Source organism: Gadus chalcogrammus, chromosome 15 (genome assembly GCF_026213295.1).
Source record: "Gadus chalcogrammus isolate NIFS_2021 chromosome 15, NIFS_Gcha_1.0, whole genome shotgun sequence".
Lineage (NCBI taxonomy): Eukaryota > Metazoa > Chordata > Actinopteri > Gadiformes > Gadidae > Gadus > Gadus chalcogrammus.
Window position 1 is genome coordinate 22,957,705 of NC_079426.1, and position 17,500 is coordinate 22,975,204.

Sequence of the window (17,500 nt, forward strand, 5' to 3'; positions counted from 1 at the left end):
CACTCCAACAATTGGTTCTCATTTAAGAAATATCTATCAGAAATAATTTGGTTTGTCCAATCAAAAAGATTACAATTTAATCAAACAATTGTTTCTCATTATTGTATACATCACTAATTTGCATGTCAGTACTTCTAACTAAGTGGCTGTAAGTGGGTTATGATAAGGATTTCAAGTAATTTTGCAAAAATGGCCAAAAAAGAGAATTCCATACCCAACCTTTAAGTAAATGAAAAACCTCGGACACGAGAAGTTAATGGAGCCATGCACTTCTTTAATAGGTCAATGGCAATGGGCCGTTTGTTTCACTACGACTCCTTTCAGCTGCCCACCCCTCCTTCTTAAGCAAAAAAATAAATACATTAAACGGCTAATAAAACGTTTGAGGATGCATCTTGAAAAGAGAAAACTTATTATTTTTTAGAACATGGTATAAATATAATTATGAGCCTTTGATCTGAGACATATTCCTGTTCCCCACGCCGGTCACTGAGTGAACGGCGTTATCTACTCCTGGGACACCATGAATTGACGGACCCGTCCACAGCCCGCTAAAACGGGTGCAATACCGGGCTTGGCCGCTGAGCACTGGTGGATTGCGGAAGTATGCACTGTTCCTGGCGGCCTGATCATGTCCCTTGTTGGGTTGCTAGTGCAATATTTAATGTTGCTCCGCAAACAAAAGAAGCTAAAAAGGATTACGGACAGACACATACACCAAATCTATTTAGATCCACCGCAAAGCGTTACGAGGAGGTACTCGGACTGTATGTTTGTTATCAGCGGGCAGGCTTTATGCCAAGCCCCCGGGAACAGTGCATACTACCGCAATCCACCAGTGCTCAGCGGTCAAGCCTGGTATTGCAGCTGTTTAGCGGGCTGTGGACGGGTCCCTCGATTCAAGGGGCCCAGAAGTAGATATCTCCGTTCACTCCAATACAACTGGGGAACAGGAATGTGTCCCCGCAAAAAATGTCTGGATATCAATCAGAGGCTCATAATTATCTTTATGCCATGTACTAAAAAAATTTAAGTTTTCTCTTTTCAAAACGCCACCTCAATCGTTTTATAAGTCGTTTTATATTATTATTTTTTGCTGGAGAAGGAGGGGTGAGCAGCTGAAAGGAGTCAGCTGCTCACACATATCATTGAAATAGCTGTCACTAAAACTGTTTTAGTGCTAAATGGATTTTTAGACTGGTTCAGTTGCTGCTCAATGACTCTCACGTTCCTCTGCTTGCATTCATTGCGATTCACCATTTATTGATCAATTTATTCAAAAGATCCAAAGACAAAGAACGGGTGCATTACGGTATAATTTTTATAATATTGTTAATTTTTTTGTTTGGCAAGTAGCCGCTCATTTCGTGTCGGTGTCCGGTTCGCCCTGTCTGGGTTTTTTTCCCGATAATGACCGGCGTTCTATTATCCCTTACTTAACGTCAATATTACTCTGCATGTGGAAGGGAAAATAGCTTTATTTGTAATTACAATATTATGCTGCTGTATTTTCAGAGACCCCAACAGATATTTGAGTTTGCTGCTTTCATGGGAGCCAGACCTCTCTCTATGGGATCTCAGCTCCCACTGGCTCCCACCTAACTCGAACCCTGCTTCCATAGTCGGTAAACAATGCGAGACCTCTCGCTTATGATGCAACAATGTTAACAATGCTAAAAAACAAGAATATTTCTGCATCCGGTACGTCATGAACTAGGGCGTGGCTAGGCTCCCATGATGTGGAAGCATATCTCTCCTTGATGTTGCCCTGCGCCATTGAGCAGTTTACATAGGAATGAATGGGCGCCATTTTGGAATCCGGTGTCCATGTCCATGCTTTATGCACATGCTCGCCTCTTCTTCTTCTTTTTTTTGCTGGAGTTCTGTAGCAGAAGCAGTGCCCCTTATGGGCCTAGAATGTGTAGTGTTTCTAGCTTGATGCGGCTTCGAAATGAATCCGTCTTTACGGAGACATTCCTGAACCGCATAAAAGGGAAACAGATAGTTTTCGCCCGTGTGGACGGGGCCTTAGAGAGTAGGGAGGTAAATATGAGGGGTGGTATTGAAGGGGTGGTGTTATATGATGATTTGAGGTGTGGTGTTGAAGTGGGGGCAAATGTGCTCTAAGACCCATTCTGTCATGTGGTCAAAGCCTTCAGGCTACAGGATCTGGGTTCATTCAGGCTCTGCAGCCGCAAAGATTTTTCCCAGTCGCCTCACTCCTTATGCAGCAAGTAAGCACTTCTTTTTTTTCTCTGTGAGAATTCTTTGACATAAATCGTGAAATCACACCATGCACTTTTGATAGAAATATGCATATAATAATTAGAGCTTGGTTTTTATCTGTCTATTAACCAACATTAAACAACAAGTATTATTTTAACATTCACTTAATAACTTTAATGAATTAGTCTCCAAGGCCTTCTCCACCGTCAGAAGCCTCGGTCAAGTCAAGTGTCTACCGTCAGATCTCATGGTCCTCCCATGTCGCCATTTAAATAACTGTTTAATTATATCCAGAGTGATCTGCTGTTATCTATGAAGGAGTGTGTGTGTGTGTGTGTGTGTGTGTGTGTGTGTGTGTGTGTGTGTGTGTGTGTGTGTGTGTGTGTGTGTGCGTGAACGTGTGTGAGCCGTGTTCAGCTGGTCACTTCAGAGGTTCAAATGTCAATAAATTCTGTCAGGTTAATATTTTTTTACAGAAAAGAAACCCAGATCCGCCTGAATATATTTAATTGTGTTTACTTGTGTTTACAACAGAGATTGTCTGATGGCTTTTGTGATGCACACAATGTGTTTAAAAGAGTGTGTTTTTTACCACAATGTTGGGCCTTAATTGTATATTTTTTTTGCAGATTTTGAGGCCTTTTCATTTCTCTGGTTGGTCCCGCCTCTCTCCAGGGGCTGGGGTAATATGATGGCATGAGGGGTGGTTTTAAGAGGGGTGGGGTAATATTTGGCATGAGGGGTGATGTTTTATGCTGGTATGAAGGGTGGTGTTATATGATGATATGAAATGTGGTGTTAAGAGTTTGATGTTATATGATGGCATGAGACATGTTTTTTAGAGGGGTGCTGCTATATGATGATATGAGGGGTGGTGTTATATGATGATATGAGGGGAGGTGTTATGTAAGGGATAATGTATAGAACGCCGGTCATTATGAGGATAATGACTGGCGTTCTATACATTATCCCGCTTATTACATGGCTACTAGCCAAAACGAAAAAATAACTTAATACTGTGTGTCTTTACAATTTATTTGTTACCATTCGTAGTGTTGATCAGCAGAGAAATAGTTCGCAAAAGTTGTTTTAAATCGCTTTGCAACCGAATACGCTGCGATAGATAAGTTACCGGACTACTTGCGGAGTGATACGAAAGACGTGAATGAGAGACAAAAAATCCACTTTCCTTGACAGCGGTCATTATATGCTTAGCAACGGTCAATTATCAAAAAAGAAGCGACCTCCGGAAGTTGGGAAGGCCCATGCAAGTGAACGGAGCAATCCACAGCAAGAAGAGCCGTGTAATAAAAGAAGATATGAGGGGTAGTGTTATATTATGATATCTGTGGTGGTGTTATATGATGATATGAGTGGTGGTGTTACATGATGATATGAGGGGTGGTGTTATATGTTGATGTGAGGGGTGGTGTTATATGATGTTATGAGAGGTGGTGTTAAATGGTGCTGTTTTATGATGATGTGAGGGGTGCTGTTAGAGGGGTGGTGTTATATGATGATGTGAGAGGTGGTGTTATATGATGACATGAGGTGTGGTGTTAAAGGGGTGGTGTTATATGACGATATGAGGTGTGGTGTAGGGGGGTAGTGTTATAAGATGATATGAGGTGTGTTTTTAGAGGGGTGGTGTTGTATGATGGTATGAGGGGTGCTGTTCAATTGTGATATTAGGGTTGGTGTTTTATGATGTATGATTGTATGTGTGCCCTTGTGTGTGTGTGTGTTCCCTTCGTATAGAAATGAAAAGCATCTGTATGTGATGTGTTATATATATCACATCCCGCTTTTTGCTCACACACAAAGTATGTGATGTGTGGCGAAGGTGTAAGCTCATATATCAATCCCCTACTGAACCGACAAAAATTGGCTAGACATAAAACAAAGACACACACACAAACACACATATCCCTATTCAATATGATGATATCACACCAAAACACACACTGACACCATGCTGACACCCCCCCCCCCCCCCACCACACACACACACACACACACGTTTTAATTTGCCCATGATCTAAGGCTTCTTCAGCTGTTGCGTCCATCAGCCACGGAAAACACCACAAAATACATAGAAAGCACACAACTGATGTCATGTTATGTACTGTTAAACTGGAATATCAGCCTTGAATTGTTTTTGTAAATGTAAATGCCTTGGAAAAAAGACATTATTATAAATGTATAATAATAATATTGTATTCTCAAGTGTGACGCAATTAGCCATCTTTGTTTTTCAAGGATATTTTCAGAATTAAAACCACTCAATAACAGTTTTCAGTCCAGTCTAACTGGCTGTGCAACTGTGACGCCAACTAGCACAGCTTGGCTGGCTGGGTGCCAGTGGGAGGGGGATAGAGATTCTTCTAAACAAAAGCAGAACAGGCTGGCCAGCATTTTGTATTTGTAGAATATTTCAGTTATAGGATTCGATTTTAATTGATAACCTTATCGTTATCAATTACGATCAGCATTGACAACAGATATGTCCAGGTTATCTTAAGACAGACAGATATGTATTTTTTTTAAGATAAAATAATAATTTAACTTTACTGATACAGGATCACATATAAATATAATCTAGGCAAGCATTTTTTAGATTTTTACTTAAAGGGGTGAGCAATGTCTTTTGCTGTTGCCCTGCCCACTCCCCCTAAGCCCCGCCCCCTCACCTTGAGATGGACATCCCAGACCTGAGAGTCGTACTGCTGGTGCTGAGAGACCGAGAGGCCCGCCTCCTGGGCCAGCCGGCAGAAGACACCCAGCGTATCCCTGCGCCGCGGGGCAAACACCAACGCCATGCCCTAAATGAGGAAAATTTCTTAGCAGCACCACTACTACTTTCCCTTCTTTTAAAAACTTGTCCTTGTATACATAAACTAGAAATCTTGTCAAGTCAATTCCTGTAAGAAAATATACCAGCACTAAAGTGTCAATTCAAACGGGGAATGTTCTCCTCACACAAAGAAGAAAGTGGACATAGTTCAATGACCAAAATATATTGTACAGTGACGTCTGCCAGCAGCCCTCAGGTCTTGGTCTTGATGCCAATGACAACACTGGCAGGAGAACACACACCAGCCAACTTCGCCTGGTCGGTGGGTTGGAGTTCCTACGTAGAAGGTCTAGGCTTTGTGAATGGCCATTCTGAGCTGCTTGTTGGTTGACAGTAGTTTTAACAATGATGCGCTGGGGTCAATAAGTCATTCCTATCAACCCCTGTCCTTGACTATTATCAAGAAGGCAAAGCAACACCTTTCAATTTTCCAATAACCAAAGCTTTGTGAATATACTTCTCTCTTCACACCCAGAACAATACATACCATCGCTCACTGGGCTAAACTAGAGTGGGAAAGCAAGAGACAGGGAGAATGTGGTGTGTGTGATGTGTGATATGTGTGTGCGTGTGTGTGTGTCGTGCGTAAATCACAAGCAGATTAAAAAGCATTTCTTTGAAATCCTTAAGCTTTTGGTATTATTTCATATCCAGCTGATTATTATTATTGTCTTTAATTGAATGGAGTCATGTAGGAACTAAACACAGAAACACACACAAAATAACCCCAAACAACAGCAGAACACACAATGCCGAACAAAAACAACAGGATGATCTCCTTTGGACAGCTGTTCTTCATCTGTATGTTCTCTCTCTCTCGCTCTCTCTCAACCACCACAAAGGGAACCAAACAATAACAATGATGTCCAATGAGTACCACTGCCTGTCCACCCTCGCGAAAGCCCTATATCCCAAACACAGATCAACACAGGATCCTCCTAGCCCGCTGATATGAGGTTGGGGGTCGGGGTGGGGGGTGCCGAGCCCACCTTTGTCAGTAACAACAAATTAGTTCCATTAGGTGGGAGAATTAATTGCTTTGTTAATTGTTTAATCAGCTTAGCAAATTATTAAACATTTGGTAAGCTTGTTGTGCTGCTGACAGGCTGATGGCCGACACTCAAATCATATTAGCCCCTACATTATCTCTGCTGGATTACCCTGAGATACAGAGAGAGAGAGAGAAAGAGAGAGAGAGAGAGAGAGAGAGAGAGAGAGAGAGAGAGAGAGAGAGAGAGAGAGAGAGAGAGAGAGAGAGAGAGAGAGAGAGAGAGAGAGAGAGAGAGAGAGAGAGAGAGAGAGAGAGAGAGAGAGAGAGAGAGAGAGAGAGAGAGAGAGAGAGAGAGAGAGAGAGAGAGAGAGAGAGAGAGAGAGAGAGAGAGAGAGAGAGGTTAGGTTACTTTATGTTTACCCCTAGGTAGATTTGTTTTGCAGTAGTCGTTGCGTACGTGTGTCAGAATAATGTTGGTGTTTCTATGTCATATCATCTGTGTGATGGCTCCTGGAACAAAGCAGCTTTTATATCTCGCTATATCTTGTTCTGCACTTTCGGACCTGAACCTTAAAGGAGACATATTATGGCGTTTTCACAACAAGAAAACATGTTTTTGAGCTGTTTGCTGGAAAAAGCTTTTAGGAAAAATAATCTCGCTTACCACTATTCCCCTCTTTTTCAGTCCCTTCAGAATGTGCTGTTTCTGGTGTCTGTAGCTTTATTGCAAATAAGCTGCTGTCTATTGACCAATGAGCTGTCAGACTGAACCACAGCATGGAGGAGAAGGGATTGTTGCCGTTTGCGGACTCCTGGAGCTCTCTATGTAATATAATATAATATAATATAATATAATATAATATAATATAATATAATATAATAATAATAATATTATGTATGGGTATTTATACAATATTATATCTAATATCATGGCCAAAAGCTATGTGCGCCTCGGATGATATTATGAATCATAAAGACTGCGTCTGACTTCACAGGCATTTAACAAGTAAAGACTCGTAGTGTGGTATATCTCGGCTATGGTTGAAAAGAATGGGTGGAACGGAACTTTGGCCTTGACTCTCTTAAGTCCAAGAACCGCAACGAAAGAGATGGAAGAGAAAGGGATTGTACTCCGGGAGCTGAGATGCCGAATTGCCGGCACCACCGGAGCTGCCGGTCTGCCGCCGTAGCTTCAGCTGCAGTCTGGCCGCCGTCGAAGCCGTCCGGCCGCTGACAGTCCGGCAGCTCCGGTATACTCCGGGAGCTGAACTGCCGCCAAAGCTTTCCGGCTGCTCTGGTGGGGGTCCTCCGGGAGCTGAAAAGTCCGGCGGGGGTAGCTCGGCGGCAGCCCGGCAGCTCAGCTCTGGGAGTACAATCCCTTTCTTCTCCATGTCTCCTCCTCTGGCGGTGCCGCCGGCAGAGAAAGGGATTGTACTCCCGGAGCTGAGCTGCCGGCGAGTTCCCCCCGCCGGAGCTGCTCGTCCGCTGGTCCACAAAATTGTAGCTACGCTCTGATTGGAGGGGAGTGGGGAAGTTGTAGGTAATATTCAATTCTGCCCCCTTCCTATGTAGGAGGGGGAACTGAAACTGACTTGCTTGTTTGGTAACTGTAGACTGGGTACTTTCAGAAATGCATATCCCACTCAAAAAATCATGTACAGACTTTTTCCCAGGAAAAGTGCTGTTTCCATAATATGTCCCCTTTAACCTCATTGTGCAAAGGGTGGCTGTCATCCTTTCGAATTGAGCCAGTGATTAGCTGACTGGCATGTGGAGACAGATGCTGCCCACTAGACCATCTATCAGTTTAATATAGAAGATCTTTAAAGATAGGTATCAAACCATGACAAGAAAGACAGAGATACGATTGATTCAATAAAAGCACTTATAATAATGTTTTGAGGCTTTTGTCAATATGGAAATCTGACACTATCCTAACCAAAAATATTTTCTTTAGCAAACAGCTTCACAATGTGCCTCAAAGTTCATGTTCAAGTCGATGTTTGTCCCGAGATATGAAAGATGTAGCACTGTTTGACCCGTACTGGATGTGACTTCACGTGTAAAATCAATGATCATCTATTTTGTCTTGGAGATGGTTAATTGAAGATAGAAGCCCTTGCACCACTTGACAAAGTGGGCTAACACCGGGCCTTGGCTGGTATCATTGGCCTGGAGCAACAGAGCATTATCTAGTGGTTGACTTGGATGTTTTTCACATGGAGTTATGCTAAACTATCATAATGAGTGTGAGAGAGAGAGGAAGAGAGATGGAGACGAAGAGAAAGAGATACGGAGAGAGAGTGAGAGAGACACGGAGAGATGAGACAGAGAGAGAGAGAGAGAGAGAGAGAGAGAGAGAGAGAGAGAGAGAGAGAGAGAGAGAGAGAGAGAGAGAGAGAGAGAGAGAGAGACACAGACACAGACACAGACACAGACAGAGGGACAGTAAGGGCAAAAGATCATACAAATGCATTTAAGTTGCTTATAATTTGCATTAAATAATTACAGGAGATTAAAACTACAGCACTAATCTATTTGGAGATATTATGGCAAAGATGATGAAGGGTATGTTTCTAGGAAGACAGACACACAAAATATACACACACACTTACATTGGGTCGCAGTAATCTTCTTATGGCATCAACCAGGCTGGCCCTGTACTGGTCCAGGAACAAACTATAGAGACAGAGACAGAGACAGAGAGACAGAGGGATAGAGAGACAGAGAGAGAGAGAGAGAGAGAGAGAGAGAGAGAGAGAGAGAGAGAGAGAGAGAGAGAGAGAGAGAGAGAGGGAGAGAGAGAGAGAGAGAGAGAGAGAGAGAGAGAGAGAGAGAGAGAGAGAGAGAGAGAGAGAGAGATTTAATGAGTGAAGAATGCATACCATTGATGGCTGTTCTGGATGGATTTAGCAGTGGGATTTTTTGTATTGGGAAACAAATAATGAGAAATAAACAAAGAGAAAACAAGCAAAACAATTGCTTGGCTGAGATTTACTTCTTTGTTACTTCCCTCTTTAGTGTCATTGTTAACCCACCTTGGCTGCTTTTCAAAATGCTGAAAGAGCTGCAAAACATCAAAGTGTTGTGCAATAAACACACACATGCACCGACAGACAGACACATGCACACAAGTGCTTTGTGTGTGTAGCATTAAAAGTTTTCCATCACTTTGAACATGAGCTCAATTAATATTGTATTAATTTGTATTTAAATAATATTTAAACCAACTGCAACTAAGGTGTAAAACCAGATGAATTAATTAATGTTATTAATTAACATGGGGACACCAACACAAAAACAGTTATTTGGGGTTTTAGACAAGGTTATACGTGTTATATGATCTTCTACTTTGGAATCTATGCCATTTTGTCACTGTTAATAACATAATTTCCTATTTCTCTGCCAACCAGTTTGTTAACTTTCCACTGCGCTCCGAATGCAGGTAGTGATCTTTCATGAGGTCCGAGTGCATTTTACACATCGAGGTCACGAGAAAGGACGTGTAAGGAGATGTGTGGAGCTCATGGCCATGATGTGTGGGAAGATTTGTGGAGCTCATGGCCAGCGGTGGATTTTGTTGTCGTGTCCAAGAGAGGGTTAAACATCTTCGACACTTACGCCACAGTGTGTGTAAATGTGTGGAACTCGTTCTGGCAGCTGTAGATTTTGATGTCCACGTCAGATAATTAAAGGTCTCATGGCATGCTACTTCATGGATGATTTAATATAGGTATTAGTGGGCCCCTAACACAGCATTTGAAGACGTTCCCGAAATTCATCCGTGGTGCAGAATTACAGCCACTCTCCCGCTGGAGCCCCGATGCCCGCTGACGAGGCACCACCGCCTCGGAAGCGGGCAGCGTGCCTCGTGGCGGTGGAGCCTTGCGGTTCATGTACTTCAGGGAGTCAAAGCCAAAGTCCCTTTCCCCCCAATTCCTTCTCAACCATGGCTGAGATAACCCCCACTGTTGGGCCTTTCACACCGCCGCAAATTCGGAGCCCGTTCCGGGCTAGTTCGGAGCTAGAGCCAGTGTTCTGGTTTCACATCGCCAGAGAACCGGCACCGGCCTGTAAAAAACGGTTCAACTCCAGCCCCAGGATTGAGCTGGTCTAGAACGAGAACTGCCTTTACGCCAGGGGTAGGGGGCGGGGTTATCCTTACCTTCATAAACAGGAAGAACAACGAAGACCGGCATTTTTAAAACACTGAAGTAAACAATGGACGTGAATCCGTGTATGGTTCGTTCTTTGAATATTCTGATTTAAAACAAAATAGACTGTCTCGTGGCGGTGGTGCCTTGCAGTTCATGTACTTCAGGGAGTCAAAGCCAAAGTTCCTTTCCCCCCAATTCCTTCTCAACCATGGCTGAGATAACCCCCACTGTTGGGCCTTTCACACCGCCGCAAAATCTGCAAAATGACTGATAATAACAGTACTAGCTTGTCTCATTGGTGGGCCAAAGTCTCTGGCCGGGCAAAGCTGAGAAGGGGAGGTAACATTTCCCCATATGACGACATACGGGGAAAATTCCAAATCGGCGCATCTGAGCTTTGTTTTTTTCAAAAGCAGAGCAGGCTACCTAGTGCTTGTTTTACACCCAACGCCGTTTCTAGCTACTGGGGGACCATAATCAGGCTAGGGGAACTCCTATTAATGTTAGAAAACCTCATAAAGTGAATTTTCTAAGCTTCTTGGATACATAGTATAACTCAACTTTGTGTGGCACATTTCATAGACAACATTGCTTTTTATAACACTCCAAAACAACAAAGGTACTCAAAAAACATCACACACGGGTCGCAGCCATGGGGATAACATGCCCCCTTTCCTTCCAACTACTCTTAGCCCAAAACACATTTCTTTAAAACACGTACTCTCTAGAGCCGTTTGTCCATTATGGGCTACTGTAGAATCATGACGGTGCAACATGGCAGCCTCTGTGGAAGAAAACCCGCCCCCATGTAGATATTAAAGGCTCAAACTAAGTTAAAGGTCCCATGGCATGAAAATCTCAATTTAAGAGGTTTTTTAACATTAATATGAGTTCCCCTAGCCTGCCTATGGTCCCCCAGTGGCTAAAACTTGCATTTGGTGTAAAATGAGTTCAGGGTATCCTGCTCGCCTTTGAAGAAATGGAAGCTCAAGCGCGCTGATTTTGAATGTGGCCCCATATGTCGTCATAAGGGGCCAAGCTACCTCCCCTTTCTCTGCCTTGCCCACCCAGATAATTTGTCCCGCTAATGAGACAATGAGCTACGACCTTGGGAGCGCCACATGTGTTCGGTGTGTGTGATTACACACACTGTAACGCAGGTGTTGTACTCTTCTTTGTTACGTGGATAACCATTCTGCTGTTGGTGATATGGCACATATCACGTTGGTACTCTGACGTCTCTCGTATTTCGTAAATGAATTGTAGTGGGGGTTACCTCAGCCATCATTGAGCCCCGCTGTCTGCCGCCCGCTGCCGCGAGGCACCACCGCCACGAAGCACCACCCCCCGGCAGCGGGCAGCCGGCAGCGGGCAGCGTGCGGCTCAGTCTACTTCAGATTGATGTGGAAGTGGAAGAACCAGAGACGTCGGAGAACCCCAAGCAGTCGTTTCTTATTCATAATATCGTCTGGAGGCACACAAAGCTTTTGGCCGTGATAATATGTATTATATGATATGTAGGCCTATTGGGCTATATGATATTATTTAGATATAGAGCTCCAGGACTGTAACGTAGGTGTTGTAGGCCTAGACTTCTTTATTTGGATAACCGCTCTGCTGTTGGTGTTATGGCGCATAACTCGTCGGACTCTCGTCTCTGGTATTTCCACAATGAGACTCGTAGTGGGGGTTATCTCAGGCATGGTTGAGAAGGAATTGGGGGAAAGGAACTTTGGCTTTGACTCCCTCAAGAACATGAACCAAGCCATGGAGGAGAAAGGGATTGTTGCCTGCGATTGTCTCCCGCTTGAGCCCTGCTTTCCGCTGCCCGCTGCTGAGTGCCTGAAACCTGCCACACACCAGCCCCGAAGCGCCGCGGTGCGCAATTCACGCGCGTCAATTGCCGCCCCTAGCACCTATAGGAAACGGTGCACTGCAGCCCCGGTGTGATATGTTTTGAAAGATCGACAAACGTAGTCGGTATACGCTACCATAATTGTTATACTAGTTGTTTTATGACTACATATGGCCCTGATGCCCATGATCCTCTGTTTGTGCTTACAATGATAGTCACATTAATTCATAGTTATGTACTGTCTGGCACTTTGTTTACGGTTTAGTCACTTGACACACTTTATTTACTTTCATTGCTCATTCGTTTTGCATTGTGGAATTATTAATCTTGTGCATCAATAATCTCCATATGTAGGCCTATAGGGCCTTGAATCAAGCCAGGATGTACCAAACAGCTTAAAAAGCGCTTTTTCAGGGGCGGCGACGCTTGGGAATAGAACAGTGGTGTGAAGGTCAGTGGGTCGGCGCGCCGCCGAGCGCTGCGAGCTCTTGCCGCCGCCGGAGTGGGCTAGTAAATACTAAATAATGGGGGCGTTCTTTTTGATGCCCCGCTTCGGCGTCGGTGTGTGTTGGGCTTTAACCGCTGCCGGGGCGGCGGGGCTCCGGCGGGAGAATCACAGTCAACAACCCTCCTCCTTGATCCGCCTCTCTCCTCCTCATTTGCATTAAAGCTACAGACAGCTCAATGTGCGACTGGCTCGTAGTGGCTGTAATTCTGCATCACGGCTGAATTTAAGGAACGTCTTCAAATACTGCGTTAGGGGCCCACTCAGTGGCGGTGGGTCAATAGAGGGCGCTAGGGTGCCGCCCCTCCGTGAAATATTCACGGAGGCAATATATCTGCCAACTATTAATAGTTGGCAATATATCTGCCAACTATTAATCAACTATTATCAATACGAAATAAATCAACAAAACTACATAGCGTTTATCGTTGTTTAATTGTGTGATATACTTGTCACTGCCAGCAACCATTTAAATGCGTCTGAACGTCAATGATTTGGGCTAGGCTAGTTATTGGTCATTTAAAATGAACCCCTCCTCCAAATCAGGGGCGCTGGCCACGTTGGAGTCAATGTAAGCTCGCTAACTTTTTGCTGTCTATCGAGCAGACAGCTTTTCATTGGCTCAAGAAAATTCGTCCTTGGGTCGCACCAGTGTGCGCCCAAGGCCAATGGTATTGCTTTTTTTTTTTGTTATCACCACATGATTGGACAATTCAGCGAATCAATCAAATAGGCTACCACCCTCAGCAGCATTCGAGCAAAACAAATACACGTAGAGAAGAGATAGTTCGCTAACTAGCAGAGAGTTGTAAGCACTTTCCACCCTTTTCAGTAGCGGAAATGGACTCCCCAAGCAATGTTATACTTAAAAGGAGCAAGTAAGTTACATATTAATTTAGTCTTTCGTCCTGTAGCATATAAACAAAATTAAGCAACTGTCCCATATTTCTAACTGCATTTGAAGTAGACATTGAGACTCACAAAAAATGGACGCTATAGGACAGTGATCATGATTTGTCTCAATATCAGAAATTCAGAATAACAATGGGTCAAATAGCAGTGGCTGGTGGAATGGCCATAAAGTAGGTCTGTCTATGCAGTGTAAGCTTGTCCAGGCCCTGCAATTCAGGATGTAGGCTATGAATCTGAATGAATAGTAGTTAATAGGTTATAGGTAGTGGTCATCCCCAAAATGCACAAGAATACAGGAATTCAAATCTATTAAATTCATTTTTTTTTATGGGGGGGGGGGGGGGGGCGAACCCCAGACCCCTGTCTATTACTGTGCACCACTAACATTTTTGATCACCAGTCGCCACTGGGCCCACTAATATAAAGCATCCATAAAGTAGCATGCCATGAGACCTTTAAGGAAAACACAACGATTCTTATTTTCATGGGAGTGTAGATTGTGGCAACCCGGCCCGGGCCAATTAAGGAAATGCAGAGCACCTGAGGAACAGGTGGAGTAGCAGGGCTTAAATAGCCTGCTTCTCCACTCATTCGGGCCTCTCCCAGCCATGTTGCTCGTGTACGGAGAGACCGGTCCTCGTGGGTGAAAGGGATTCCACCCACGAAGGATGGGACTGTTGATTCCTCCCAGGTTTTTACGTTCTTTTGTGTTTCTTCAGCGAGAAACTTTATGTTTGAGTTTAGAATAAAACATGCCTTTTTGGTTTTTCCCCACGAAATGGTGTCCTGTTTGGGAGGAGGTGGTTCGCTCACTGTGCCAGGTTGCCACAATATATATTATTTTTTTGTTGTATTGTTATGCCTTAGAATGAACACTGAACAAACACACAAATACTATAGAATTTCTTCAGCAGGTCTTGAATGAAAAAACTGTTAATAAAACAAATCTCATTGGATGATAATCTAGAAATGAGCGCTTCTCGGATTACACTATAATATAGTACAATTAAATGGAAGCAAAACATTATATATATTACATTGTGACCCTGGGCTAAACCTTTCTCTCATCCAGAAGCTAACAGCTTCCATTATGTTTAGCTATAACACCTTGCTCTACAATCACAATGATTCATTTTTTAATACAGACGTGAATTTGATTATTCTCTAGTGGTTTGTTTATATTGTGTGTGTATTTCTATGTGTGTGTGTGTGGGTCAGTGTGTACGTTGTTCAGAGTGTGCTGTGCATGTGTGTGGTCCTCCTATTATCACACATGGGCGGTGGGTATTAAACTCAATGTAACAATACAGTGCAGATTTGGCCTGTTGCCTGAGCATGTGACCACAGGGTTATCTGGATATAAATAAATATAAGTATATAGAAACACCTGACATGGCAGGAGGTGGAGCCAAAGTGTGTGTCAATTCCTCTTGCTCTATCTCCAGTCAGACAAAGCGCCGCCACGCATGTTTGTTCACTTCTACCGCCACTCACTTCTACTTCCTTTAATGGTTCACAGGGGTGGATGAAGAAAGAGGCACCATTCTAAGTTATTAGGACAAATGTAATGCGGTTCTTGTAATGTGAAAACTACTTCATAACTTCATAACTGTAGTTTGTAAAATCATGGAGGACAACATTTTGAGTGATTTATTTTCAAGGACTTACAAATAACTGAATTACTGGCAGATAGCTTTGAATGTCAGTGCCAGATACTACAACCCTTATTTAAACTGCTTACTACCTTACTACCCAAACGTTCTATGTCTCCAAACTTACTATCTCCTGATTGATTAGAGATTAAAACCAAAAATCCTGGCTGTAAATTGACACCTTAGCACACCCTACAACACATAGAAGCCTACCTAGGTAACCATGGCAACCACATAGAAAACCCGTACAACACCATATAAACCTCATAGAAGGTCAGAGCAACCACCTGGAACACTCGAGGAACCACCTTAAACCCAATAGAAACCCACATAGTACACTGTAGATACAATCCAGAACACCCTAGCAACCACCTACATCACCCTAGCCAACACCTAGAAAACCAAAGAAACCATCTTGGGCAACCTAGCAACCACACAGAACAACCTTTCAGCCATCTACAACACAATTGATACTAGAGCACCCCTGCAACTACCCAGTACACCGTCGCTACCTACCTAGAACAAAACAGAAAACACCTAGAACACCCTAGCAACCACCCAGAACAACAGGACCTAGCGCACTTTATGTATCACCTAGAAAGGGTTTTGCTGGCTGCGAGCCGATGGAGTCCAGCTGGCTATAGCCTGAGAGCTAGCTGTGGCCTAAGAGCTAACTGTAGCCTGAGTGCTGGCTGTAGACTGAGAGCTAGCTTTAAGCTAGTCTGGCTGTCATAATCTAGAAAGGATGAAATTAGAGAACATTGTAAAGCTTTCATTTTCATTTAGGTTTTCTCAGTCTGAGAAAGCAGCAAAGCCTGCCGGCATGGAGCTAAGGTTTTTTATAACAAAGGGTAATTACCCTCTGCAACAAGTGTTGCTTAGCCTAGGGTAGGGATGGATCAAATACACAGCATTAATCTCAGCGATTAGGCTATTTGAGTAAATGTTTTGCCAGCGCTTCTTGTTCTTTGAAAAAAGTTGTTTTCTCTTATTTAACCTAATCAATGGCAGTTTTACATTGGCCACGGGTACATTAAAATTGGCCTATCTGATAGAAATATTGACCGAACAGAGGGTACCTTGGTTTAGAAGCCCGGTCTCCTCTGCAGGTCTACCCCTGAGTCAGAGCGTGGATATCTTATAATATCTTTCCAATATCTATCTTCCTAGAGAAATAACAGCATTCTAACTGCTTGAGCTTCCATTGAGGGGTGTGGTTGTTTCACACAACACAGCATGCTGCTTCATTTTGTGTTGATGTCGGCGCTCATTGCTGTGAACTTTCCAACACGTGGGGAACTCGGCCTTCCCGAGCCAGCAACTCAACGTTGGCCGAAGAATCTATCTGACACAGCTAACAGAATCGTTTGTGATCTGTTTCTGGAACACACATTTACACCCTGTGTTGCCGTAATCAATCAAATAACCTGATAAGCTAGGAGGCATTCGATTCCAATGAATCGGACAATGTGGAACCAGTTCACAACTTGAGCTGGTTCTCAATTTTAATCCGTGCCTAGAATACCCTATCAACCAACTCCAACAACAAAACAACCACATAGATGACCCTAGCAATTAGTCCTGCACGATTTGGTGAAAAAGTCATATTGCGATTATTGTGGACAATATTGCGATATGCGATTGTGATATAATAAACAAATGTTGTGAGTGAGTGAGTCTACCTTCTTGGTTATCAAGGAAAATGCTCACAGATTACTGATAATTTAAAATGTTTCTTTTACAACTCAAACATACAAGCTTAAACTAGCATAAAAAATACAAAAACTAAAAAATGTGTACAGTACTGTTTTCAAAATAACAATATTTTACAAAAAATATATTTTTCAAAATAAAGGCATTTCTGCTGTGCAAACTTATTAGGTTTTCTCAATAGTACAACTAAATTAAATAAATAGAATAAATAAGACAATAGATATATATATATTTTTTATTAAATCGCAGCCTTTTGCGGTTGTACAATCACAAAGGCTGATATCGCGATTGCGTTTCGATTAATCGTGTAGTACTACTAGCAATCACCAAGAATACCCTAGCAACCACCTAGAACACCATAGAAACCACCTGAAACCAGCTAGCAACCACCTAGAACACCATAGTCAACCCAAAGAACACAATAGAAACCACCTGGAACCCCCTAGCAACCATATAGAACACCATAGAAAACCACCCAGAACCCCGTAGCAACCCCCAGAACACCATAGTAAACAAGAAACCAACTATTCAGAACAATAGCAACATGGGCATCCTACCAACCATCCAAAGCACCATAGAAGCAGCACATTACACCCTTGTAGCCACGATAAAACCACAGCACTACTACAAGTTTC

The 17,500-nt window shown here is 43.2% G+C and overlaps 1 protein-coding gene across 2 annotated transcripts in view; it reads right to left on the reverse strand.

Moving 5' to 3' along the window:
- The window catches only part of camkmt (calmodulin-lysine N-methyltransferase), a 146,587-nt gene that overhangs the window by 11,418 nt on the left and 117,669 nt on the right, over nucleotides 1–17,500 (reverse strand). Inside the window, exons 9-10 of one of the 2 annotated variants that reach the window (XM_056609864.1) lie at nucleotides 8,687–8,750; nucleotides 4,917–5,048 (exon numbers count right to left, since the gene is read on the reverse strand). In XM_056609864.1, the coding sequence (XP_056465839.1) occupies nucleotides 4,917–5,048; nucleotides 8,687–8,750 (196 nt within the window). Of the gene's footprint in view, nucleotides 1–4,916; nucleotides 5,049–7,443; nucleotides 8,307–8,686; nucleotides 8,751–17,500 lie in introns of those variants that run through there. The other variant, XM_056609865.1, reaches the window with a different exon arrangement.